Source organism: Podarcis liolepis, assembly GCF_965112155.1.
Source record: "Podarcis liolepis genome assembly, chromosome: 2".
Taxonomy (NCBI): Eukaryota; Metazoa; Chordata; class Lepidosauria; order Squamata; family Lacertidae; genus Podarcis; species Podarcis liolepis.
In genome coordinates this window covers 110,940,061-110,968,051 of record NC_139555.1, presented here as the reverse complement: position 1 = coordinate 110,968,051, position 27,991 = coordinate 110,940,061, and the positions used below count along the sequence as shown (strand labels likewise).

Sequence of the window (27,991 nt, the reverse complement as noted above, 5' to 3'; positions counted from 1 at the left end):
TGATGGTGTTGGGCTGCTTCTACTCTTTACATTGAGGCGAATAGCTAGAAATGGAGCAATTTGTGGGGGCAATGGAGTTAGGATTCATTCATCGGTTTTAAAATTAGTCTGAAGCTCATGTGAAGTTAGGGAAAATACAACCTCACTTCTCTCCTGCTCTCACTGGAAATGGTTCCTTTAATGAGCAGCCGCCCAGAGCATTCCTTTTGAAATAAAGGAATTAATTTCCTCTACACGAAAGAGGCTCTCTGCTCCAGCTAACTCCATAGCTCCATATCATATTTGGACGCATTGAGTCTGAATTTCCTGGAAAGGAAACACGCTCATTTGCAGACGGAAAAGCAAAGAAAACGAAACCAACTCTCTCTCCCTGGAGCGGTGGCCATGGCTGCTTCTGGAGGTCCCGTCATGGATCTCTGCGAGGAAGCCACTTGCTCCATCTGCCTGGAGTATTTCCAGGATCCAGTGATCATCCCGGAGTGCGGGCACAACTTCTGCCGATCCTGCCTGATCCAGTGCTGGGAGAAATCCGAGGGAGAGGCTTCCTGCCCTCAGTGCAGGAAAACAGTGGAGCAAGGCAGCATCAGGCCAAACCAGCAGCTGGCAAATTTTGTGGAAATAACCCAGAAATTCAGCCATCTGGGCGGAAAAAAGGAGGCCGAAGGAAAGGGGAGAGTTTGTGAGAAGCACCAGGAGCCCCTGAAGCTGTTCTGCAAGGAGGATGAAGCCCCCATCTGTCTGGTTTGTGACAGAGCCAAGGAGCACAAAAGCCATGAGGCGGTTCCTATAGAGGAGGCGTCCCTGGAGTACAAGGTAGGAAAACACTCTGGATCAGTGGCGTAGCGTTCCTTGCTGGTGCCCGGGGCATGCCGAACCCCATGGGGACAAGTTGTGCCAGTGGAGCGACCCCCAGTAACTGGGGCTGGGGGGGGGCATTGCGCCGCCTGCTCAGCCATGTAGTGGGGAACTTGGCCAACCAACATGGTCGGTGTTGCCTTGCTTTGGGGGGTGCAAGTCTCACAGTGCACTGCGAGCCTAACACCGCTTTGTGAGACTTGCAAAAGCTGTGTGCGGCTGGCAGGGTGCCATCCTGTTAGTCCTTCAGATGGAAGACGTTGCGCGAAGGACGCAACAGCTCATGACAGGCGCCCCCCAGGCTGGCCCATGCTACGCCTCTGCTCTGGATTTGCTTGGGGGATGGAATAGCTGTAGACAAGCCAGGCCTGCAAGATCATAGAATCTTAGAGGTGGAAGGGACCCAAGGGTCATCTAGTCCTACCCCCTGCAAGGCAGGAATGATGCCAAGATACTCTTGAAATAATGCATTCTCCCCACCCCCTCTAGCAGGAGCCTTTGTGCAGCCCTGTGAAACTTCTGAAAACACTGTTAATAAACATTTCATCATATTTCAAGGGATGAATTTCCCTCTATGTCTCCCTGCAGCATATTGGAGAAACTCCCCACAGTTCTTCCTCTGGGACCCAAGGTCATCTAGTCTAGGCATAGGCAACCTTCGGCCCTCCAGATGTTTTAGCCTACAACTCCCCTGATCCCTAGCTAACAGGACCAGTCATCAGGGATGATGGGAATTGTAGTCCAAAACATCTGGAGGGCCAAAAGGTGCCTATGCCTGATCTAGTCCAACCCCCTGCAATGCAGGAATAATGCCAAGATAACCTTGTGATACAGTGGTACCTTGGGTTACAGACGTTTCAGGTTACAGACGCTTCAGGTTACAGACTCTGCTAACCCAGAAATAGTGCTTCAGTTTAAGAACTTTGCTTCAGGATGAGAACAGAAATCGTACTCCGGCGGCGCAGCGGGAGGCCCCATTAGCTAAAGTGGTATCTCAGGTTAAGAACAGTTTCAGGTTTAGAACGGACCTCCGGAATGAATTAAGAACTTAACCCGAGGTACCACTGTAATGTATTCTCCCCGCCCCCTCTAGCAGGAGTGTTTATGCAGCCTTGTGAAACTTAAAACTTCTGAAAACTCGATTCAAAAAACATTTCTTCTTCTTTTCAAGGGATGAATTTCCCTCTATGTCTCCCTGCAGCATATTGGAGTCACTCCCCACAGTTCTTCCTCTGGAAGCAGCTCCCAGTGAAGGCTCCTAGAACTGGAAGGTGGGGCAAGGCAGGGGGCAGGAATGAAGGGAAACCTCCGGAAGGACCCGGGAATGTGGGGCAGGGAGCAAGCATATGATTCAGTTGTCTGATATTACTAAAACGCTTGAAAAAGGGAAAGAAAAAGCAACCCAGCTGGGATTCTCAGACTAGCTGCCTGAGAAACAGTTTCTATGCAAATGCAATTCTGGTTCTAAAGGCAGCATAAGGGGTTTCTACAGTATAGTGTATTTTAAAATAGGGTTTTAGAGTTTTTAGTGGTTTTTGAATGTTTTATGTAGTTTTTACGGAGTTTTATGTAGTTTTGTGGTAGTTTTATGTAGTTTTGTGGTAGTTTTATGTAGTTTTGCAATTTCATTGTCCTGCATGGGACAATGACAATAAAGATATACCGTATTTTTCGCTCTATAAGACGCACCAGACCACAAGACGCACCTAGTTTTTGGAGGAGGAAAACAAGAAAAAAATAATTCTGAATCTCAGAAGCCAGAACAGCAAGATGAGCAGTGAAAGCAGCAATCTGTCTTGCTGTTCTGGCTTCTGGGATAGCTGCGCAGGCTGCATTCGCTCCATAAGACGCACACACATTTCCCCTTACTTTTTAGGAGAGGAAAAGTGAGTCTTATAGAGCAAAAAATATGGTATCTATCTATCTATCTATCTATCTATCTATCTATCTATCTATCTATATCTATCTATCTATCATCTATCATCTATCATCTATCATCTATCATCTATCATCTATCATCTATCATCTATCTCTATCTATCATCTAGCACCCGAGCAGAGACAAAAGGAGCCAAACAACACCAAGGGGTTAATCCAGAGAAAGAGCGTTTTATTCTGCCATCCGGGGGGGGGGGGGCAGAGGCACCTGTGTGATTCAGTTCACAAAAGACAGGCTGCACCAAAAACGTTTTACAAGCAGGTTTTATCCTTTTTTTCAAACCCCTTTTTTCCTCTCCCCCTTCACAGATTCTTACATAGAAATGTTGCTTTTCGTTCTCTGACTCTGTTCCCGGAAGTATGTTGCAAATCAATGTACCAGGACAAGGTTAGCTTGGATCTGGGAAGCAAAAAGCTTTACTGTTCTCAGCTCTGAGTTTGTTACAGCGTTTTTGTTACAGAGAGGACTGCTTAGCCTTAGCTCATTCTTTTTGTCTTAGAGGAAAATGCAGTTTTTTAAATGTGTGCTCCGAGGCCTGGCGGGGGGGGGGGGAATTCACAAACAGTTTTTAGGGCTTCCTGGGGTAACCCTAACTGTACCCCTTCACTATCTAATCTATCTAATTTTGTTTTCTTTTCAGGATCAGATCAGCAGCTGCCTAGACAACATGAGAAAGGAGAGAAAGAAATTTCTGGTGTTTAAAGCAGATGCAGAAAAGGAAAGCCAAGACCTGCTTGTAAGCATCACTGTTTCTTGGAAGTGAAAAAGTGCTATAGTCAAAAAACTTTTTCAGCAGGGGGCCGGTTCACTGTGCCTCAGATCTTGTGGCAGGCCAAACTACACACAGACACACAGACACATACATATCTGGAGACTGACAGGAGATGTAATCGGGGGTCGACCTCAGGCCTGGGCGACGGGGATCCCGGTGAAGGGGGGCTTCACTTCTCCCCCTCTCCCCCAGCCCCTCTCCCTGCTTTCCTCCCTCCTCCCTCCTCCACCACTGCTCTCAGCTCTAGGCAGGGCGGGGAGAAGGGAGGAGGAGGCGCCACCGTGGTGTGTGTGTCTAGAATCAGTATGTGAGGAAACTGAAATACAGGGCATGAAAGACCATTTGAAGGAGGGGATGGGCTTGTAGATTTTTATGAAACTCTCTTCCTACTGCCATGATCTCTCTAAAATGACAGACATGCCCTTCCAAGTGAATTCTGGTCTTTTTATCATGCAACAGCAGACTAGATATCTGATGTATTCTCTTCCTTTTCCTGTTTTTGCTGGTGCAGAAGCAAATGCAAGCAGAGAGGGAAAAGATGGTGGCTGAGATCAGGCGACTGCACCAGTTTCTGGAAGAACAAGAGAAGCGTATTCTGGCCCAGATGGCAGAAGTGGAGAAGGAGATTGCAGCCCAAAGGGAGGAGCAGCTGGCCAGACTCTCCAGGGAACTCTCCTCTCTTGACAGCCTCATCCGGGAGATGGAGGAGAAGCTTCAGGAACCAGAGAGTGAACTCCTGCAGGTCAGGCCTCATCCTGATGCGAGAGGGTGGAGTGGGCTGCTTCAGACTACAGGCATTTCTTAGTCCTTCCCCACATAAAAATACTGTTGTAAGAGAAACAAACAGTACATGAATGGTAAAAGGTGTCAGCATAGGAGCCAACTCTGAGGGGCTGAGGTCCCTTGGACACCCCAATGAAATATTTGAGGGGGCCAGCCCCCCATAAATAATGGACACTTCTATTGAAATGGTGTGTTTGTACTGCATCTTGTGATTGATTATGTCCCTCCCCCCCAAAAAAATATTTTGTTCAAGTTGTCACCCCTGAGCTGACAAGAAGAGCCCTGCTAGATCAAAGCACTGGCCCTTTCCTTCCTGCTTCCTGTTCTTGCATTGGCCAACCAAAGGTCTCTGGGAAGCCCACAAGCAACTAGAGCTCTGTATTCAATTAATCTTTCCTCAGAGTAGACAATTGAAATTAATGGGGATTACTATCTTAGGTTCATTAATTTCAGTGTGCCTGAGTGAAAGCTAGTTGAATACAACCGATACTGCCTCCAGCACAGGCTTTCCAAATTGGCATTGGATCACTTTTTCATTCAGATGCTGTCTTGGGTCCAGCCAGAGAGGGGGTGACCTGTTGTTGTTGTTGTTGTTGTTGTTGTTGTTGTTGTTGTTGTTGTTAAAATAAGTTTGTGTACCACCCTATACCCACAAGTCTCAGGGTGGTTCCCAGGATATGATTGAGTGTGGGATGTACATAGTAGTGAACCAATTAGTTGTATGATGTGAACACGGAACCAGCATGCACTGCAGGGCAAAATGGCAAATCAGGGAGGTGGGATTGAATCTCTCAGGTGTTCAGGTGACTTGGTCAAAAGAGAAGAAAGGGGCCTTTTATTAGTCATCACTGGAGTGGCTGACTTTTGCCATCTGACGGTTATTCCAAAATTTTGTGGCACTGCGTATTTTATTGGGGGTCTTTTGTTTTGTGCTTGGCTAACCTCTCTCCACTTCAACTGCTTAGTATTTATAACTGACCGCAGAAATGGCTCCACGGATATCTTTTTCTTTCTTTCCTTCCAGGATATCAGAAGCTTCTTGCAGAGGTAAGTGATGGAAATCTGCTGCTTTAAGATACTGTATTGGGAAAGTTCCTGTTTAACGGGTGAAAAACGTCCAGAGTTCCAGTTCCTCCATCCAGAAATAGCTTAGGACTCCATCGTCCATTTCACAAAATCACAAACAAAAATAGGGACACGTTTTCACAGTCATTTGTAGCAACTGGTCTCATCTATAAACACGGGAACGAAGCTGTTCCCATTACACATCTCTGAAAGCCCTTCTCCGTGATAGATTCATTTATTCTGCAATTGATACAAAAAGCGGGGACATCCCAAAGGTGCTTGTAAATATATTCACTATAACTTACCCATAAATATTTGACATATTTCAGGCTTCTGCAGGTTCTTCCTCAGACATAAGAATGTGAGAAAGGGCCCTGCTGGATCCGACCAGTGGCCCATCTGGTGCAACATCCTGTTTACACAGTGACTAAGCGGATGCCAGTGCAAAACCCGCAGCAGAGGACACTTTCCTCCTGTGGTTTCAGAGGCACCGAGGCCTCGCGAATAACAGCTGCTGAGAGGCTTGTCCTCCAGACAACTACAAACCCTCCCATGTTTAGAACATACTGCTTTCCTTTTTATTTTTTTGTCCGTTTGTAAAATATAACCACTGTGCTAAAACACATTTATAATGTTAATTGCAAAAGCCATTCTAAAGCATTCTGAACTTCCTTATATTTCAGAAATGCACATACCAAATCTATTTTATTTTGCTCATTAATCACTTGAAGTGCCTCACTAAATCTGGTGTAGTCTTAAAATCTCTGCGTAAGGATCCAGTATGGTTCATTTTTCTTCCAAAAAAAATTGTGCATATATCAGCTTCTTTATCTTCAGTTTCCTCTTCATATATTTCATTCAAAATGCTTTGAACGCAGGTGTGTGTCGGTTTTCCTTCAACTTCTTAGATGCTTTCTAGATTCAGACGTCACCTTGATGCTCCTTTTTGCCATAGGAAAAGCTCCTTGTGTTGGAAGGATGGTGGCTTGACTTTGTTCTTCTCCTCCCAGGTCTCAGGAGAAGGAGAACTTAGAGGCTCCTCCGGTGGCTTTTCCTCCTGTCCTGAAGTGGAGGATCTGGGACTTTTGTGATATAAATCCCTTCCTGGAGAGTGTCATGAAGAAATTCAGAGGTAGTAAAGATGGGTTGAAAATATTTTGTACTGGATATTTAAAATTGTTCATGAAAGGCTCCAGCTCCAGGAAAATAGAAGGCTTATTTATTTTCTTTCAATATCTAAAAGCCACACTTTCATATGTAGATGATTCACAAATGATTTTACTTAGGCAGTTGAAATGGACGGTAACCCCTTCTTGCTGGGCTCTGGAAGCTCCTGCGAGATCTTGGGGGAGCCTCCCAGATTCCAGTCAGCAAGGTAAAGGGCTTGAAAGTTCTTGCCAGGAAGGGTTTGGCCACCATACAAATCACTTTTAAGACCTCTGCCGTGTTCACAGGACTCTGAGATGCTCCTGTGAAATCTCATGGGGCCGTCTTGGGATCTCAGATGGCAGCGGTGATTTCGGGGTCATTCTGACTTTGCACGATTACAAGTTGTCTATAAAAAGTTGTCGTTGACCTCTTCCCATCTCTCAGCCACGCTTTGGGTGCTTTCACACATCTCACCCATTTCCCAGGTAGCCTCACCTACAGCTCTTTGGTCATCTCCTCTGTTCCTTTGGCCCTGAGATTGATGGAAGGGGGGCAGAAGGAGGGAAGGAGGGGGGCTGTCCAGGAGCCAGCCAGGAGCAGAGGGGACTGGGGTTGAGGCCCCCCATCCTGCAACAAGGGTGTCTGGATCTTGTTGCTGATGGGGTGATCTTCTGGGGGTCCTGCTCCTCCTCCCAAGATTTGGACAGGTCTGAACCTTGACATCACCCCTGCCCTGGTTATGCAGGGATAGCCAGTATGGAGAGCTTCAGATAGCTTTAACTACAACTCCCATAATCTCCAGCCGGCGTGGCCAGTGGTTAGGGAGGATGGGTTTTGTAGTCCACAACACCTGGCCACAATCTCATGAGCTCATATTGTTCTTTCCAGATTTGTTATCTGAATGATGGTGTGATGGTAAATCTCTGTTCCCTTTTCTCTTCCAGACACTGTGGAATATGGACTTCAGCTGCGAAAAGGTACATTTAATAATAATAATAATAATAATAATAATAATAATAATAATAATTTATTCATACCCCGCTCATCTGGCTGAGTTTATTCAGCCATTTCTGAATCAAACAGAGGCACTAATTCAGGAGAAATGGTATCCGCTTCTCAAAAGACCAGGCCACTGCAGCTCTTCCATCCATGCCTTATTTCCCCTTATTTCCCAGAGGCCTCTGTTCCGTGAGAGCAGCATCCTGGACTAGATGGGCTCTTGGCCTGATCCTGCAGACTCTTAGGAAGCCCCCAGCCCAGGATGGCTGGCTTTTCTGTGCCGAATCTCACTAAGACACACGGGTGGTGTGAAGCCAAAGGCTCCCGGCACATGAGGGGGAAATATCCCTTTGATCCATACCAGATCCACAACCCTTTTAGGAGAGCTTATGTAAGAGTAAGGTGTAAGAGGGGGAAATGCATGAACACAAATAGCTCAGAAAATGGCTGCAACAGGCTTTGGGGGCTGGAAGGTAAAAGGGTTCTGGTGTCAGTGGAGGGAGGTGGAGGCTGCCTGAGTGTGAACTCCCGTGGTCCGGCTTCCCTGCAAGATTGGGGGTCTTGTATTGGAGCGGAGACATGGCTTCTCTGCTAAAACAAGAGAAACTTGAGTAAACCTAAAAGAGCCGGGCAGAGCAGGGCAGAATTGCACCACAGACCAGGGGGAAAGGCTCAATGGGAAGACAGAAGTCCAGTCTGGCCTGATCCTGGACACCACAAAAAGGGAATCATAAGAGTTGGAAAAGGTACAGCTGGTATGGCTGGGAGGTTGCCTGCTCTTGATGGGGTTACACTTCCTCTGAAGGAGCAGGTTTGTAGCTTGGGGGTCCTCCTGGATCCTTTGCTGTCACTCAAGGCTCAGGTGGCCTCAGTGGCCCAGAGTGCTAGGGACAGCCTAACTACTGTGGTCTATGCTCTGGTAACCTCAAGGTTAGATTATTGCAAAACGTTATACGTAGGGCTGCCCTTGAAGATGGTTCAGAAACTTAAGTTGGTGCCAATTAGTTTCTGGGCCCAATTCAAAGTGCTGGTTTTGACCTATAAAGCCTTAAATGGTTCAGGACCACAATGTCTCAAGGACCGCCTCTTCCCACATAAACTTTCCCGGACGCTGAGATCATCTTCCGAGGCCCTTCTTCGTGTGCCTCTTCCTCGAGGTTCAGAGGGTGGCAACACGAGAACAGGGCCTTCCCTGCAGTGGCTCCCCGTCTGTGGAATGCTCTCCCCAGGGAAGTTTGCCTAGCATCTACATTACACACCTTTAGGTGCCAGGCAACCATGTTCCTTTTTAACCAGACCTTTGGTTGATCTTATTGATATCCAACACCCTTTTAGAATGTGGGGTTTTTGGGGGGGGGCGTTATTGGGTTATTGCTTTTGGTTTGATTTTATATACAGTGGTACCTTGGTTTTGGTGTTCCGTTTTGTGACTTTTGCACAACATGCAACGGTCTCCCTCAGAAGGGGGTGGGCTCTCCTTCCTTGGAGGTTTTTAAGCAGAGGTTGGACGGCCATCTGTCATGGGTGCTTTAGTTGAGATTCCAGCATTGCAGGGGTTGGACTAGATGACCCCTGGGTCCCTTCCAACACTATGATTCTTTGATGTGCTGTCATGAGTCCCAAGTAGGACATTTCACACGGGGGCAGGGTAACCTAACCACTTTCTTGCTTTTTATGCACTACCTGGAAGGATGGAGTATAACATACTTTAAATCAGTGTTTCCCAACCGGTGTTCCGCGGCACACTAGTGTGCCGCGAGACGTTGCCTGGTGTGCCGTGGGAGGGAGGCGGGCGAGTCGGGCGGCGAGAGGCGGGGCGGCGGCGGCGAGGAGAGGCCGCCCAGCGCGGGGCTCTCGCCGTCTGCCTGCCTGGCTGCCTGCGTGGCGCTGACGTCATGGGGCTGTAACGTGCCCCACATAGGCACACGCGGGGCGGCGAGCGAGCGAGCTCCCACATCCCATCGCCGCTCGCTTCGGCCGGCCTACTGGGCTGTCGCAGGCGGAAGGCCTGCGCATGCGCAAGGTTTTCGCGCCTTCGGGATTCCCTTCACGCCTTCCTCCTCCCGGGTCCTTGAGAGCGCGGGAAGCGGCAGCACGAGACCGGCGTTGAGCCTGGTAGGTATTGCGCTTGCCAAGGCAGTCATTTGGGAAATGAAAACTTGCAAAGCAAGCAACCAGTTCAATCTGAAGTACGTGTATGCTTAATATCCTGTATCTGAAACCTGTTCTGCCCCCTCCCCCACACTTGGTGCCATTTTCATCTACACATGCAGCAGAGTAAGTTGACCCAGAATAGTACCAATTCAGATGGCAGATGGGAGAATGACAGTGCTGAATGCTTTCCCATGTAGAACAGTCCCTGCAAATAAAAACCTAGCATATTTGGAAGAGGGATGCTAGCCTAACCATTACCTTCTATGCTGTTACTATTTTTTTTTTTTTTTTTACATAGGTAAAAAGTGACCTTTCCCCATCTGGCATGGTGGTGTGCCTCGAGATTTTTTTCATGAAACAAGTGTGCCTTTGCCCAAAAAAGGTTGGGAAACACTGCTTTAAATATACAACTGAAACCTGAATGGTGGTTACAAGGCGGGCGAGAGACCTGCTGCCAGATTTACCTGACATACCAAGCATGGTCTGTCATGTGATGTGAGGTAAAAGATTAAGATGTGAATTAGGGAGTCCCTGCTTTGACTTCCCTCTGTCATGAACTGAGTGTGGGGGTGGGGGTGGCCTTCGACAAGCCACTGTCTCTCAGCCTCAGTCCTCACATCTGAAAAATGGGCACAGTAAGATTAACTTAATATGAACTTTATGAACATCCCTGTCTCGAATGCAGAGCCATGGAGTCCCTGTTCATTTCAGAGGGGATGCTCTTTCTGTCATGTGCCTAAAGAAAAGTCAGCTTCCCAGTTGACGTCGTTTCTCTTCTCTTTCCTCCTCTGCCCCCACAGAAAACGTAACTTTGGATTCAGACACAGCAAATCCCTGCCTCATCCTGTCTGAGGATCGCAAGAGAGTGAGATGGGGGAAAGTCTATCAAGACCTGCCAGACAATCCTGAGAGATTTGACACTTATGCCTATGTACTGGGACGTGAGGTGTTCAAGGAAGGCAGACGTTTCTGGGAAGTGGCTGTGGGGAGCGAGGGGCAATGAGCCGTGGGGGTGGCCAAAGAGTCTGTGAAGAGGAAAGGCGAGTTCATCGCTGGTCCTAAGGAAGGGTTCTGGCGCATAGGGAAGTGGAGTGATCAATACAGGGTCTCCACCTGCAATGGGCACCCTGTTTCGATTCTGGGTGGGGAGCCCAAGAGGATCCGAGTGGCCCTGAACTGTGAAGGGGGACGGGTGTCCTTTTACGATGCAGATACAGCAGCCCTTCTCCACTCGTTCCCAGCAGCCTCCTTCTCAGGAGAGACCCTCCAGCCCTACTTTTACGTGAGGAAGAAAGGGAACCTGATACTCTCTTGAGTGTAGAGACAGACAAGCTTCCCAGTTCACTGCTAAGTATGCTTCTCAATGCCAGCAGTCCTAAATCAGCAGAGAGATGTGCAACATCAAAGCGCTTCAGGAGCTCTGACCCTGACAACGAAGGCAGTAAATCACAGAGGCAATTAAGCACAGACAGATGTATTTTACTACCGGGTCAAAAGCATAATGATTCCCATTTACAGTTTGTCTGCTGAAGCGTTTCTTAGAGTTTTCCGGGCTTTGCTTTTTGTGACCCACATCCCTTTCTTGCATTCTGTCGGCTTGCCAGATAAATGCGGACTAAACACAGTTTTTATACAGCTTCTGTTAGAACTGAAGCAGCTCCTCTCACAGATGTGGCCTTGACGAAAGGTCCAGCTTTCTGACATCTTCTAGCAATTTCCAGAATCTTCTAGAATCTTCAAGAACTTTCAGTTAGTTCTGGAAAGAATGAACGCTCACCCTCACGCCAACAATTCATCACCACGATGACATTTCAGTCGTCTCAACCAAAATCCCTTTCCCTCAGCTTATGTGGCAATTCAGCATAATCTCTCTGTCCAAAGAGATCCAAAATTTACACGCGACTCACTTAGGCATTTGCAGCCTTGTGCATTTTGTCAAAACAAAAATAAAAAAAATAAATAGTTTGGGAGACTGGGGGCGGTGACTGTCAGAAGGGGCCGGGTGAGATCTCACACGAACCTCCAGAGCCCAGAAAGCAAGATGGAGGCTCACAATTTTGGTGCCCTGCTCTGAAAAGAGTTTCTGAGCCCTCCGCCTTGCTTACTGACCTCCAGGAAAGGTTCCTCAACGCATTTGCAGGGGTCTCCCTGACTTGTATTGCTAATCCCCAGAACGAAAGAGCCTCTGACAGTTCCAAGGACAGAACAGAGTCAATTTGGGGGATTTCAGGGAGTGGTAGTAAATTCCCATTTATACAATTATTTTCTCTAAGGTGACTTCTTGCAAACAATCAGAAACATCTACAGTGGTGCCTCAGGTTGTGGACGTAATCCGTTCGGGAGTGTCCTGGGCCTGGAGGTTAACCTGAGCAACGCGGTTCAGGTCCGGTCCCGAATCCATGGATTCCACGAGGAGTCAGTCCGACAGGGCCGAGGCAGGACACGAGGCAGGAAACCAGGCTAGGTCAGGCACAGGGTCTCAGGCAGGTTCTAGCAAACAACAATGTTGCTCCCACAACCTGGGGTGGGGTCCGACAGCCTTTTATCTTTGTCGGGGAAACGGCCGGTCCTGATCCCCCAGTGACTCAACTCCCTGTCTCCCCCGAAGGCGAGCACTCCTCCTGCGAGTACTCAGGTCTCTCCTTCTCTCAGACCTTAATGTCTGCAGCTCGGGAGATGTTGTGGGTTACTAGACCCAGAGGCCGCCTCAGCCTCTCCTGACCCAACTGGTAATGGAGCAGCTGTAAGTGATGGCCCAGCTGAAGGCAACGAGGTAATCCCTGCGTCTGGCTCCCAGTATGTTTCCGAGCACAATTCAAAGTGCTGGTGTTGACCTTTAAAGCCCTAAACGGCCTCAGCCCAGTATACCTGAAGGAGCGTCTCCACCCCCATCGTTCTGCCCGGACACTGTGGTCCAGCGCCAAGGGCCTTCTGGCGGTTCCCTCATTGCGAGAAGCAAAGCTACAGGGAACCAGGCAGAGGGCCTTCTCGGTAGTGGCGCTTGCCCTGTGGAACGCCCTCCCATCAGATGTCAAAGTGATAAACAACTACCTGACATTCAGAAGACATCTTAAGGCAGCCCTGTTCAGGGAAGTTTTTAATGGGTGATAATTTAGTGTATTTTTGGTTTCTATGGAAGCCGCCCAGAGTGGCTGGGGAAACCCAGCCAGATGGGCGGGGTACAAATAATAAATAATAATAATAATAATAATTATTATTATTATTATTATTATTATTATTATTATTATTATCTGGAGCCAGGGCAGGCTCAGGCCCCTGACTCAGCCCAGCTGGTGCTTGTTGCAGGGGAACCTGTGCAGACTGGGGCTCTTCAGAATCAGGCCGCAGACTTGGTTTAATGCCGCCTGAGGCAAAGGATCTGGTGCGGACTGAGACTCCTCTGGTTCTGAGTCCAAGCCCGAGTCCCAGGCCATCACAGGGAGGCACATCCACAGCCCGAAGCGTCCATAAGATGAAGTGCTGTGTCTGCGCATGCACGCGGCGCAATTCTGAGCTGCTGCGCATGTACAAACAGCGAAACCTGGAAGTAAACAATTCTGGGACTTCCAGGTTTGCCACTGTCCATAACATGAAATTATGTTGCCCAAAGGCAACATATATAGAGGTATGACTCTACATGTTTTTAGAGATCACCTCTCCAGTGGCGTAGCGTGGGGGGTGCAGGGGGGGCCGGCCGCACCGGGCGCAACATCTGGGGGTTAGGGTTAGGGGGCGCAAATCCACAGGTTAGGGAGCGCAAATTACTTGCCTTGCCCCGGGTGCTGACAACCCACGCTACGCCACTGCACCTCTCATCCTTTTGTGTAACTTGTCTGAACAAATGTGGAAATATGCTTCATCTGTTAACTTGCTTGATTTTATTAAAGATGCTACTTATTGTTGCTCCTATGTTATTTCAGACTCGATGGTATAATGGCCCTATCCACCCCACATGACACTTTCCCCCAGGGATATAAACAGGGTGATATCCCATCTGATCCCCACAGCAATAGTTTGCTGCTGCCCCCACTTTGTTACTTAACCATTTCAACTTCATTTCCTCATTTCTGCCACCCAAAAGCTGATTCTCAAATGAGAAGATGGAGTGAGAGCAGCATGTCTTTCTAATTGAGCTCTATGGAGTGAAGAGGAAATTAAAGCTATAGCCCCAGGCCCACTTCTCTGGGAGTAAGTCCCTTTGAACTTAATGGGATTTACTTCTGAGTAGACATAGGTGTGCCTATGTTTTTATAGATTGACGAAAAGGATTAGCTCACAGGTTTTGGTGATTCTCTTTTTCACACAGCACACTGTGTGGTGTTGGCCACTGACTTGCACACCCACTTAAAGGCAAAATAAAAAAAACAAAAAAATTCTTGAAAAAGATAATTTTAAAAACTCCTCCAGAAAAAAAAATCCTCCAAAAGAATCAAGTCTTAAAAAAAATAAATCCCTAAAAAAGTCCTTAAAAGAATCCTTCCAAAAATTGCTTAGTAGCACCTTTGAGACCACTTAAGTTTGTTGTGGGTATGAGCTTTCCTGTGCATGCACACTTCTTCAGATACACTGAAGCTTTTTCCTGCAAGACCAACTTCAGTCTTTAACAGTCATCAACAGGTTTACCACACCTATTAGCCAAGCACCCATTCCCACCACCCCACCCTCTCACTATACACACACACACACACACACACACACACACTTCTGAAGAAGTGTGCATGTAGGTGAAAGTGCATACCTACAACAAACTTAGGTGGTCTCAAAGGTGCTACTGAACAATTTTTGGAAGAGTTACAGATAGGTAGCCGTGTTGGTCTGCCATAGTCAAAATAAAAAAATAAAAAAAAAAATTCCTTCCAGTAGCACCTTAAAGACCAACTAAGTTAGTTCTTGGTATGAGCTTTCGTGTGCATGCACACTTCTTCAGATAAGGTGCTACTGGAAGGAATTTTTGGAAGGATTATTTTAAGGAGTTTTTTTAGAAGAAAAAGTTTTTTTTAAAAGGACTTGATTCTTTTGGAGGATATTTTTTTTCTAGAAGAGTTTTTTAAATTATCTTTTTCAAGAATTTTTTGTTTTTTTATTTTGACTACAGCAGACCAACACGGCTACCTACCTGCCTCTTGAGACAAAGGAGGGTTTGAGACCCAAAGCCCTTTCCTGTTGTTCGCCTCCACAGCTTCAGCTTATTCAGAGGTAGACTGCCTCTGCGCCAGGAGGTTCCTCTTAGCATGATGTTGTGTTCTGGCAGTCCCAGAAACACTTCCCCACTGACCTGACCTGCTGCCGCCACAGGGCCTGTGCAAATAACACATATCTTCATGATTGTGAGGGTTGTGAGAAAAGGGGCCTCTGGAAAGCCAAGTTCTCCCCTTCAGCAGGTTTGGTGGAGCAGAACCTGCCAGGTGGAGAAGAGAGAATTCTGGTGGATTCTGCTGAAATGCATGGGAGAAACTTCTGGGCTGGGATGGCTAGCAATCCTATACATTCTGGGTTGGTTCCAGGTATGTCCTACTCAGAGTAAGCCCATTGAAATGAATGAGCCTAAGTCATGCCTACTGACTTCAATGGGTCTGTTCTGAGCAGGACTTAAATACTACCCACTTTTGCCAGAATAAATAATGACAATGGGGCTGTGGAGGGGATTGAAGAGAGAATTCCGGAGGCTTTTATTGAACTTGCAAGGGCTCCTTGGAGAGGGGTGGTGGGGAGAGTTATTAAACCATTTTCTGATGTTTGTCTCCGCAACTTCAGCATGTATTCAAAGTCCTTTGGGCAAGTGAAACTCAGCCTTATCTGCCATGGCAGTGAGAAAACTGAAGAAACAGGGTCAATGGCCAAGGAGAGGGAACATTACAGGAACATTTCTGACATAGTCCCACTGCTCAAATGGGAAGAGGAAGTGAAGGCAAGTCGTCTTTTTAATCTCTTCTGTGGAGCAAAGAGGAAATAAATGCCACATCCTTGTGCCCACTTTCTCCCCCCATCCCAATAAAATATATCCTTCTGGGAAAGGCTTTTAAGAAATGATATATCTCCCCCCCCCCAAGACCATTAGAGGGGCTGGAGATGGGACCAGGTGGACAGGACTGGGTTGGTGGACAGGACTGGGAAGACGCTGGAGCTGGAGAGCAGCTGAGAAATTCCCCACCCTCCATCCCATGTTATCAGTGGCTGCAGATTCGTGTCCAATGGTCCCGTGGGAATGTGCATCACAGGAGAGGGTTGGGCTCCGGCTGCGATGCTCCTCGGAGTCTGAACTTTTGTGTCTTGCAGCTGGAAAAGGGCGTGTGAGTTTGAGCCATTGGGTGGGAGGGGCTTACAAGATTCAGATTCATTCACTGGTTTCCAACTAAAGCTGAGACTGACATGAAGCTCATAAAAAACTCGCTTCCCTCCACCTCTCCTTGGAAAGCGGCTCCTTAAATCGGCAGCCAGGATTTATCCCCTTTCTTTTTAATATATAAATTCCCATGCCCCAAAGACTCTGTGTCCCACCTAACTCCCCCTCTCTTCAGGCAGCTGTGATCGCGAGCCATCAAGTCTGAATTTCCTGGAAAGGAAACACGCCCATTTGCAGGCGCAAAAGAGAGAAAACGAAACCAACTCTCTCTTCCTGGTGAGGCAGCAGCCATGGCTGCTTCCGGGGGTCCCGTGCAGGATCTCTGCGAGGAAGCCACTTGCCCCATCTGCCTGGAGTGTTTCAGGGATCCGGTGATCATCCCGGAGTGCGGGCACAACTTCTGCCGATCCTGCCTGATCCAGTGCTGGGGGGAATCCGAGGGAGAGGCTTCCTGCCCTCAGTGCAGGGAAATCATTCAGCACAGGACCCTCATCCCCAATCGGCCGCTGGCAAATGTTTTGGAAAAACTTACAGTCGGGAAACTCCGTCTTCAAGGTGAAAAGGAGGCCGAAGGAAAGGGGAAGATCTGCGGGAAGCACCAGGAGCCCCTGAAGCTGTTCTGCAAGGAGGACGAAAGCCCCATCTGTGTGGTGTGTAATGTATCTAAGGAGCACAAAAGCCACGAGGTGGTTCCTCTAGAGGAGGCGTCCCAGGAGTACAAGGTAAGAAATCTCTCTGGGTTTCCTTTGGGGATGATGAGGGTGAATTAGCAACAGAGAAGGGGGTCTTGCAGGAAAACGCTTTAATGTATTCTCCCCTTGGGCAGCCAAAGAGTCACTCGCCAGCAGGAGCTTTTGTGCTGCCTTCTAAAAACCAAACTTCGGAAACTCTGTTCAATAAACATTTCTTTTTTCCTTGCAGTGTCCCTAATGTCCCCCTGCAGGAGAAACTCCCCCCCCCCCCCAGTCCTTCCTCTGGAAGCAGCTCCCTTAGGAAAGGGCTGGAGGGAGGAGCAATGGAGGTGGCAGGGATAGAATCACAGAATGGTGGAGTTGGAAGGGACCCTGAGGGCCATCTAGTCCAACCCCCCGCAATGCAGGGATTCTGCCCACAGCCATCCCTGGTTGGGCTCGAACCACCAACCTTCTGGTTAACAGCCAGACACACTGACCCATTGCGCCACAGGATCCAAGGATGACGAAGGCAAAGACCACAGTCTTTGGGGCAGGGAGCAAGCAGGTGATTCAACTTTCCTGTTATTATGAATTCCAACAAGGAAAAAAGCAAGCAAACTTTGATTTTGATTTGTTTTCAGGATCAGATCAGCACCTGCCTAGACAACATGAAGAAGGAGAGAGAAAAATTTCTGGTGTTTAAAGCAGACGCAGAAAAGGAAAGTCAAGACCTGCTTGTAAGCATCATTGATTCTTTTAAGGTCTCCTGTGGGGGAAATGAATATGGAATAGAGAAAGTGGTTTCTTTTTGAACAGCCCTATCTCCCACAGAGCATGAAAGACCATTTAAAGGAGGGGGTGGGCTTGTAAGTTTTTACGAAGCTCTTTCTCTGCTGAATATGTCAGAAGTGGCCTTCCAAGGAAATCTGGTTACCTGGCCTCTTCATCCTGCAAGAGCAGACTAGATGCCTGATATTGGCCCACTGTTCTCTTCTTTCAACCTCTTTGCTGCAGAAACAAACAGGTGCAGAGAGGGAAAAGATGGTGGCTGAGTTCAGGCGACTGCACCAGTTTCTGGAAGAACAAGAGAAGCTTCTTCTGGCCCAGATGGCAGAGGTGGAGAAGGAGATTGCAGCCCAAAGGGAGGAGCACCTGGCCAGACTCTCCAGGGAACTCTCCTCTCTTGAAGGCCTCATCCGGGAGATGGAGGAGAAGCTTCAGGAACCAGAGAGTGAACTCCTGCAGGTGAGGCCTCATCCTGATGCGAGAGGGTGGAGTGTGATGCTTCAAACCACAGGCATTTCTTAGTCACATAAAAATGCTGCTGGATGGAAAACAGTACATGAAGGGTGAAAGGCGTCAGTCCTGGGGTCGCAGAAGGGGCCCTTCTAGATCAAACCACAGGCCCCTTCATTCTAGAATTCTGTTCTCTCATTGGCCAACCAGAGGTCTCTGAGAAGCCTAAAAAATAGCAGTGCTCTCCAAACCTATGATTCCCAGCAGTTGCCACTCAGCTGCTTAGGATTTATAACTGAGTGGAGAAATGGCTCTACTAATTTCTTTCTTTCTTTCTTTCTTTCCAGGATATTGGAAGCTTATTGCAGAGGTAAGTGATGGGAAAACCCCTGCCTCATTATGTTACTACTTTCTCCCTACTTTAAATGTAACCACAGGGCTAAAAGGTATTAATAAGTTTAATCATTTGAAATGCTTCGCTAAAACTGATGCAGTTTTAGATCTCTTTCTAAGGACCTTGTATTGTTATTTTTCTTCTAAATAATTCATCTGCATACATTCAGTCTTATCTCCATATATTCCCTTCCATGTACTATGGAAGCAGGTGTGTGTCGGTTTTCCTTCAACTTCTTAGATGCTTTCTAGATCCACACGTCAGCTAGATGCTCCTTTTTGCCATAGGAAGAACCCTGCTCCCAAGTCTTCATGATATATCCATCGTGCCTTTATCATCAGGATGAGGCACCTGCCTTGTCAGAAAGCTCCTTGTATTGGAAGGATGGTGGCTTGACTTTGTTCTTCTCCTCCCAGGTCTCAGGAGAAGGAGAACTTAGAGGATCCTCCTGTGGCTTTTCCTCCTGCTCTGAAGTGGAAGATCTGGGACTTCAAAGATATAAATCCCTTCCTGGAGGGAGTCATGAAGAAATTCAGAGGTAGTAAAGAAGGCCTGTGAGGATTCTATACTAGATATTTCAAAGTGTTCATGAAAGTGTCCAGGTCATATGTAATATTAGCAATGCCAGGAAAATGAAAGGTTTATGTATTTATCCTCTTTCAGTATCCAGATGCCTCCCTTTCGTATACAGATGACTCACAACTTACGCTAATTTTACTCACACAGTCACAGCTTGATGGGGATCACAAATAATTAAATAGGAAGTGGGGAGGAAACAATTACTTGTTGGGTAATTGACACTGAGGTCCAGCGCTGAGGGCCTTCTGGCGGTTCCCTCCCTGCGAGAAGTGAGGGCCACAGGGCCTTCTCAGTAGGGACACCCACCATCTGGAACGCCCTCCCTTCAGATGTCAAGGAGATAAACAACTATCTCACTTTTAGATGACAACTGAAGGCAGCCCTGTATCAGGAAGTTTTTAATGTTTGATTTTTTACTATGTTTCAATACAGTGGTACCTCGGGTTAAGTACTTAATTCGTTCCGGAGGTCCGTACTTAACCTGAAACTGTTCTTAACCTGAAGCACCACTTTAGCTAATGGGACCTCCTGCTGCTGCCGTGCCGCCGGAGCACGATTTCTGTTCTCATCCTGAAGCAAAGTTCTTAACCTGAAGCACTATTTCTGGGTTAGCGGAGTCTGTAACCTGAAGCGTATGTAACCTGATGCATATGTAACCTGAGGTACCACTGTATATGCTGTGAGCCACGCAGAGTGGCTGGGTGGGGTATAATAATAATAATAATAATAATAATAATAATAATAATAATAATTAATAACAACAGCAACATCTCCTCAAGATTGTTGCTTATGGGGAGATCTTCTGGGGGTCCTGCTCCTCCTCTCAGGTCTGAGCAGGCCTGAATCTTGACATCGCCCCTGCCCTGGCTTATGCAGGTATAGTCAGCATGGTGGGTTTTAGACATTTTAAACGGCAACTCCCATAAGCTCCAGCTGCCATGGCCGATGGTTAGGGACCATGGGAACTGTAGTCCACAATGCCTAAAGTTCATCACTCTGGCTTCCCCAGCTATAATTGCATGAGCTCTCATTGTCGTTACCAGATTAGTTACCAGGGTGATGGTATGTTGCTAAATCTCTGTTCCCTTTTCTTCGCCAGACACTGTGGAATCTGGACTTGAGCTGCAAAAAGGTAAATTTCAGGGTCGAATAGCGGCACAATTTTATTCCCCCCCCCCCAGTTAGCAGTTTCCACATCTGCCTTACAGGTTTTCTGTCACTTTCAGGAAGTGATAAATTAGGTTGGTAAAGGTAAAGGACCCTTGACAGTTAAGTCCAGTCGCAAATGACTCTAGGGTTGCGGCGCTCATCTCGCTTTACACGCCAAGGGAGCCGGTGTTTGTCCGCAGACAGTTTTTTCAGGTCATGTGGCCAGCATGACTAACCCACTTCTGGTTGGAACAGAACACCGAAACCAGAGCAGCACATGGAAACACCATTTACCTTCCCGTAGGAGCGGTACCTATTTATCTACTTTCACTTTTTGGCGTGCTTTCAAACTGCTAGGTTGGCAGGAACTGGGACCGAGCAATGGGAGCTCACCCCGTCGTGGGGATTCGAACCGCCAACCTTCTGATCGGCAAGCCCAAGAGGTTCAGTGGTTTAGACCACAGCACCCCCCATGTCCCTTACTTAGGTTGTCAATCAGATGTCAATCAGCCAAAGGTCTGGTTAAAGAGGAATGTTTTTGCCTGGCACTTAAATGTGTATAACGAAGGCGCCAGGCCTTCATTAAAATGATCTTTTGAAGGATATCATTGGAGGAGAATGCATTTTTGTCCTATTTGAGTTTCATTACCAATATCAATGAGATGAGCAGAGCTTCAACATTCCCAACAGGCAAGTCAACTGTCTGGCATCTGCAGAGAGAGGCAGCCTGCCTGACAACGTCTGCTCATCAAAACAGAGCCCACCCCCCGATTCGCTCTCAGAGCCCCAAGAAGGTCATTTCACACAGAGAGGGTCAAGGGAGACTAGTCGCTTTCATAAGCAGCAGAGCATAGAGACAGTTTTATGGGTGTCAGTGTTTTTTCTTTTTATAAACTTCCTGGAAAGGTGGGGTAAAACATCCTTTAAATACATAACTGAACTTGGGTGCTTGCCATGAGAAGGGTGTGTTCTCTGCTGTGGCCTGCTGCCAGATTTACCTGGCATTTCAAGCATAATGTGTCGTGAGGGAAAAGATTGAGCTGTGAATCAGGGAGTCCCTGCTTTGATGACGCCTTCTGCCATGAGCTTTGGGGGTGAGTAAAGAGGCCACTCTCAGCCTCAGTCCTCCCGTCTGAAAAACGGGCATAATAAAGTTGACCTTACTTACAGGGCTGGTGTAAGGTTTCTGTGCACAGTGATTTCATTACCAGAAAATAGGAGGGTTCCTTTTGATGGCACAACTCCCCCCCAAACCATACAGATGTTTCAATAATTATTACTAAGAACTTGTGGAGCATCCTAGTCCTGAACACAGTTAACTGAGTCCCTGTTCATTTCAGAGGGAATTACATTACTGTCTAAAGCAAAGTCAGCCAGTTGATGTGGTTCCTCTTTTCTTTCCTCCTCTGCCGCCACAGAAAACATAACTTTGGATCCAGACACAGCAAATCCCTGGCTCATCCTGTCTGAGGATCGAAAGAGCGTGAGAGAGGGAGAAGTGCGTCAAGACCTGCCAGACAGCCCTGAGAGATTTGACATACATAGCTATGTACTGGGATGTGAGGGTTTCACATCAGGCCGACGTTTCTGGGAAGTCGTTGTGGGGAGCGAGGGGGAGTGGGCCGTGGGGGTGGCCAGAAAGTCTGTGAAGAGGAAGGGCAAGTTCTCTTTTGGTCCTAGTGAAGGGATTTGGGGTATGGGAAAGTGGCGCGGTAGGTACAAGTTCTGCTCCCCCCGTAAGGAGCCCGAGAGGATCCGAGTGGCCCTGAACTGTGAAGGGGGGTGGGTATCCTTTTACGATGCTGATACAGCAGCCCTTCTCCAGTCATACTCAGCAGCCTCCTTCTCAGGAGAAACCTTCCAGCCCTTGTTTTCTGTGTCTGCCAAAGGCCACTTAGCACTCTCTGAGGATAGAGACAGACAAGCAGATACATATCACCACATCTTCGATCTAAGTTCTCTCTTATCTCAGAGGCACCAAAGGGGCAGCTGTATAGGCAAAAGAGTGATAGACTGACCCGAGTGTCCATCATGGTGCAACTCTTTTTTTCTCAGGCCACTTCTGTTGTTGTTGTTTAGTCATTTAGTCGTGTCCAACTCTTCGTGACCCCCTGGACCAGGGTATGCCAGGCACTTCTGTTTTGTTTGTTTTTTTAATAATTTTTTTATTAACTGGCCAATCACATCAAATTAAATCACATCACATAAAATTCCAAATTACAAAGCCAAATTTTTAAATTTTGTTGGGGGAACCCATACTTCAAGATCCAAAGGGGATTCAAATCATCTTCTTATTACTGCATTAATGTCCAAATCAGTCCCAATCAGTCCAAACAGAGTTCATAGATCTATCCAATCTTATCTTGGTGTTTCCACATCATATCTTATTCATATAATTTCTCTTTTTCCTTTACGATCTCTTCTGTTAGTCTCCTTAAACCGATAAGCAAATATAATAGTCCTGTGTGAATTTCCCGTTCTTCCAGTCTAAGTCCAGATGGTTTCCATATATCATCTCCTTCGTAGATAACATCTCTCTTTCCATCATAAATTAGGCAGTTGTCACTCTTAACTCCCACTGAGGAGTTAATCCACAATATGTAAACAACTCTGTTTCTTTCTTTCTCCTCCCAGACTCAAAAGCTCCGACAGTGCCTCCCAAAATGGCGACGGCATTTTTAACTGCGTCATTCCAAAACTCTTAACTTTCCACCTTCGTCTTGAAACATTGCTTTGGTTCGAAAATTTATCTCCACACAGCCTTAAATCCACAGCTTAAGTCCTTAAAATGACATTTCTGACTCATTAGGGGAGGGGATTCTTGTTAATCACATAGAAAAATAAAGGAGGGTTTCCCCCCCCTCCCCCCTCAGTCATTTGCCGTACCGTATCTTCTCATATTTTATTCTTGTCTTGTTTTATCAGAGATCTCTTCTGTCAGCAGTCTTTACTCCCCCTCTTTCCTTGAAGTATGTGCAATTTATCTCGTCCAAATTGTTTCTTTTGAAGATTCTTGCAACTAGTGGCGCGGATCAGAGACGGCATCAAGGAGTGCCGGAATCCCACTGGAGGGCTTTGTGCCTAGTGCCCCCAACCCCACAAATTCGGGGGTGGTATAGGACACAGCAGGTAAGGGCCGTCCCCTCCACCATCCTGGAGGGGTTAAGGAGGCTAATTACCCCCATGATAGCCTCCAAATTACCTCATGTGGGTCGGAGAGATGTTATTGTCAGCCATCTTCCGATGCGCCCCCTAGTGGCCCCCATGCCAGGCACTTCTGTCTTCCACTGTCTCCCGCAGTTTGGTCAGACTCATGTTTGTAGCTTCGAGAACACTGTCCAACCATCTCGTCCTCTGTCGTCCCCTTCTCCTTGTGCCCTCAATCTTTCCCAACATCAGGGTCTTTTCCAGGGAGTCTTCTCTTCTCATGAGGTGGCCAAAGTATTGGAGCCTCAGCTTCACGATCTGTCCTTCCAGTGAGCACTCAGGGCTAATTTCCTTAAGAATGGATGCGTTTGATCTTCCAGTCCATGGGACTCTCAAGAGTCTCCTCCAGCACCATAATTCAAAAGCATCAATTCTTCAGCGATCAGCCTTCTTTGTGGTCCAGCTCTCACTTCCATACATCACTACTGGGAAAATCATGGCTTTAACTATACAGACCTTTGTTGGCAAGGTGATGTCTCTGCTTTTTAAGATGCTGTCTAGGTTTGCCATCGCCTTTCTCCCAAGGAGCAGGCATCTTTTAATTTCGTGACTGCTGTCACCATCTGCAGTGATCATGGAGCCCAAGAAAGTAAAATCTCTCACTGCCTCCATTTCTTCCCCTTCTATTTGCCAGGAGGTAATGGGCCCAGTGGCCATGATCTTCGATTTTTTTGATGTTGAGCGTCAGACCATATTTTGCGCTCTCCTCTTTCACCCTCATTAAAAGGTTCTTTAATTCCTCCTCACTTTCTGCCATCAAGGTTGTGTCATCTGCATATCTGAGGTTGTTGATAATTCTTTTATTTTATAAATATTTTATTAATTTTTCACAATAAAAAAACATTCAAGAAAATATGCAAAGACAAAGAAAATACAAAATCACAAAAAACAATACAATACAAAAATACAAGCATTAAACACATCAAAAGAAAAAAGATAAAAACACATATAATAACAAAAAACAAAAATTCCCTCTTTCTTAATTTCTCATCTTCAATTAACTTATTTTCCCGACTTCCTCACGTCTCCCGTTCTTGTATCCCTTTTTAGAAATTAATTCAGCAAATTCATATCCTATTAATTTATCTGTTATTAATCCAATCTTACATTTTGCTTTGTTGCTAAAGCCCCTGCGATTCATTTCAATGTCCTCAACATTCAAAAATTTTACAATATTTCTGCAAATAAATTTTACATTTCTTCCAATCTTCCTCCACCGACTCCTCTCCCTGGTCTCGGATTCTGCCAGTCATTTCCGCCATCTCCATATAGTCTATTAGTTGCATCTGCCAATCTTCCAAGGTGGGTAGATCTTGTGTCTTCCAATGCTTTGCGATGAGAATTCTTTCTGCTGCTATAGCATACATAAAAAAGGTTCTATCCTTCTTTAACACCGATTGGTCCACTATGCCCAGGAGGAAGGCCTCTGGTTTCTTTGGGAAAGTATATTTAAATACCTTTTCAGTTCATTATATATCATTTCCCAGAAGGCCTTGATCCTTGGCACGTCCACCAAAGGTGAAAGAATGTACCTTCAATCTCTTTGCATTTCCAACATTTGTTATCGGGCAAATGATATATTTTTGCAAGCTTGACTGGGGTCATGTACCACCTATACATCATTTTCATAATATTCTCTCTTAAGGCATTACATGCCGTAAATTTAATCCTGGTGGTCCACAACTTCTCCCAGTCAGCGAACATAATGTTATGGCCTATGTCTTGTGCCCATTTTATCATTGCCGATTTTACTGTTTCTTCCTCAGTATTCCATTTCAACAGCAGATTATACATTCTCGAAAGTGTCTTTACATTGGGTTCTAACAATTCTGTTTCTAACTTTGATTTTCCTACCTGGAAACCAATTTTTTTGTCCGAATTATATACCTCTCTTATTTGTAAATAATGTAGCCAGTCTCGCACCTTCTCCTTAAGCTTGTCGTAACTCTGCAATTTCAGTTTGTCACCTATGAGGTTGTTGATATTTCTTCTGGCAATCTTAATTCCGTTTTGGGATTAATCCACCCCAGCCTTTCGCATGATGAATTCTGCATATAGGTTAAATAAGCAGGGAGACAATATACAGCCTTGCCGTACTCCTTTCCCAATTTTGAACCAATCAGTTGTTTCATATCCAGTTCTAACTATAGCTTCTTGTCCCACATAGAGATTTCTCAGGAGACAGATGAGGTGATCAGGCACTCCCATTTCTTTAAGAACTTGCCATAGTTTGCTGTGGTTGACACAGTCAAAGGCTTTTGCATAGTCAATGAAGCAAAAGTAGATGTCTTTCTAGAACTCTCTAGCTTTCTCCATAATCCAGCGCATGTTTGCAATTTGGTCTCTGGTTCCTCTGCCTCTTCTAAATCCAGCTTGCACTTCTGGGAGTTCTCGATCCACATACTGCTTAAGCCTGCCTTGTAGAATTTTAAGCATAACCTTGCTAGCGTGTGAAATGAGTGCAATTGTGCGGTAGTTGGAGCATTCTTTGGCACTGCCCTTCTGTGGGTTTGGGATGTAGACTGATCTTCTCCAATCCTCTGGCCACTGCTGAGTTTTCCAAACTTGCTAGCATATTGATTTCAGCACCTTAACACCATCATCTTTTAAAATTTTAAGTAGTTCAGCTGCAATACCATCACTTCCACTGGCCTTGTTATTTGCAGTACTTTCTAAGGCCCATTTGACTTCACTCTCCAGGATGTCTGGCTCAAGGTCAGCAACAACACTAGCTGGGGTGTACGAGACATCCATATCTTTCTGGTATAATTCCTCTGTGTATTCTTGCCACCTCTTCTTGATGTCTTCTGCTTCTGTTAGGTCCTTACCACTTTTGTCCTTTATTATGGTAATCTTTGTACGAAATGTCCCTTTCATATCTCCAATTTTCTTGAACAGATCTCTGGTTCTTCCCATTCTGTTGTTTTCCTCTATTCCTTTGCATTGCTTGTTTAAGAAGGCCTTCTTGTCTCTCCTTGCTATTTTTTGGAAATCTGCATTCAATTTCCTGTATTTTTCACTATCTCCCTCGCATTTTGCTTGCCTTCTCTCCTCCGCTATTTGTAAGGCCTCGTTGGACAGCCACTTTGCTTTCTTGCGTTTCCTTTTCATTGGGATGGTTTTCATTGCTGCCTCCTGTATAATGTTGCGAGCCTCCGTCCATAGTTCTTCAGGCACTCTGTCCACCAAATCTAAATCCTTAAACCTGTTCCTCACTTCCACTCTGTATTCATAAGGGATTTGACTTAGATTGTATCTTACCGACCCAGTGGTTTTTCCTACTTTCTTTAGTTTAAGCTTGAATTTTGCTATAAGAAGCTGATGATCTGAACCACAGTCCGCTCCAGGTCTTGTTTTTGCTGACTGTATAGAGCTTCTCCATCTTTGGCTGCAGAGAATATAATCAATCTGATTTCGATGCTGCCCATCTGGTGATGTCCATGTGTAGAGTTGTCTCTTGTGTTGTTGGAAAAGCGTGTTTGTGATGACCAGCTTGTTCTCTTGGCAGAACTCTATTAGCCTTTGCCCTGCTTCGTTTTGAACTCCAAGGCCAAACTTGCCAGTTGTTCCTTTTATCTCTTGATTCCCTACTTTAGCATTCCAATCCCCTATAATGAGAAGAACATCCTTCTTTGGTGTCAATTCCATAAGGTGTTGTAAGTCTTCATAGAATTGGTCAATTTCAGTTTCTTCAGCACCAGTGGTTGGTGCATAAACTTGGATTACTGTGATGTTAAAAGGTCTGCCTTGGATTCGTATCGCGATCATTCTATCATTTTTGAGATTGCATCCCAATACAGCTTTTGCCACTCTTTTGTTGACTATGAGGGCCACTTCATTTCTTTTACGGGATTCTTGCCCACAGTAGTAGATATGATGGTCATCCGAACTGAATTCGCCCATTCCCGTCCATTTTAGTTCACTGATGCCCAGGATGTCAATATTTATTCTTGCCATCTCATTTTTCACCACATCCAACTTACCAAGGTTCATGGTTCTTACATTTCAGGTTCCTATGCAATATTTTTCTTTACAGCATTGGACTTTCCTTTCGCTTCCAGGCATATCCGCAACTGAGCGTCCTTTCGGCTTTGGCTCAGCCGCTTCATCAGCTCTGGATCTACTTGTACTTGTCCTCCGCTCTTCCTCAGTAGCATGTTGGACACCTTCCGACCTGAGGGGCTCATCTTCCAGCGTCATAACTTTTATATGCCTTTGTCTTTGTCCATGGAGTTTTCTTGGCAGGGATACTGGAGTGGCTTGCCGGTTCCTGCTCCAGGTGGATCACATTTGGTCAAAACTCTCCACTATGACCTGTCCATCTTGGGTGGCCCTGCATGGCATAGCTCATAGCTTCTCCAAGTTATTCAAGCCCCTTCGCCACGGCAAGGCAGTGATCCATGAAGGGGAGGCCACTTCTGTAAATGGTACCAATTGGTTGAGTCAGTCCTGAAACCTGCCTGTTGTCTTTCCCTCATGGTCTCCCTTGGGAATCAGCTGCTTCAAAGGAGGGGCAAAGAAGCAGCCTAATAATAAACACAAAAGCAACCCTACCCTCATGCCCGTTCTGGTGTAGTACTTTTCCCAGCCTCCCAAAAGTCAGTGATGTCTCACTTACAGCTTTCTATGGAGCATACGCTCATCACTTCTGAATAAAATTCTGAATAGGCATCGCTTAAAACCTCCCTCAGCCT

At 46.4% G+C, this 27,991-nt stretch overlaps 1 protein-coding gene across 1 annotated transcript; it reads left to right on the top strand.

Moving 5' to 3' along the window:
* LOC310699265 (uncharacterized protein) lies at nt 1-27,982 on the top strand. Its single transcript, XM_083486888.1, is given in 17 exon segments — nt 1-813; nt 3,434-3,529; nt 4,077-4,307; nt 5,373-5,395; nt 6,424-6,545; nt 7,507-7,539; nt 10,516-10,715; nt 10,719-11,027; nt 11,029-11,080; nt 16,296-16,780; nt 17,374-17,469; nt 17,747-17,977; nt 18,316-18,338; nt 18,779-18,900; nt 20,041-20,073; nt 21,509-22,145; nt 27,709-27,982. Coding segments are annotated over 16 exon segments (3,084 nt in total). The 5' UTR covers nt 1-384; the 3' UTR covers nt 22,108-22,145; nt 27,709-27,982.
* Nucleotides 27,983-27,991: the final 9 nt, after the last annotated feature.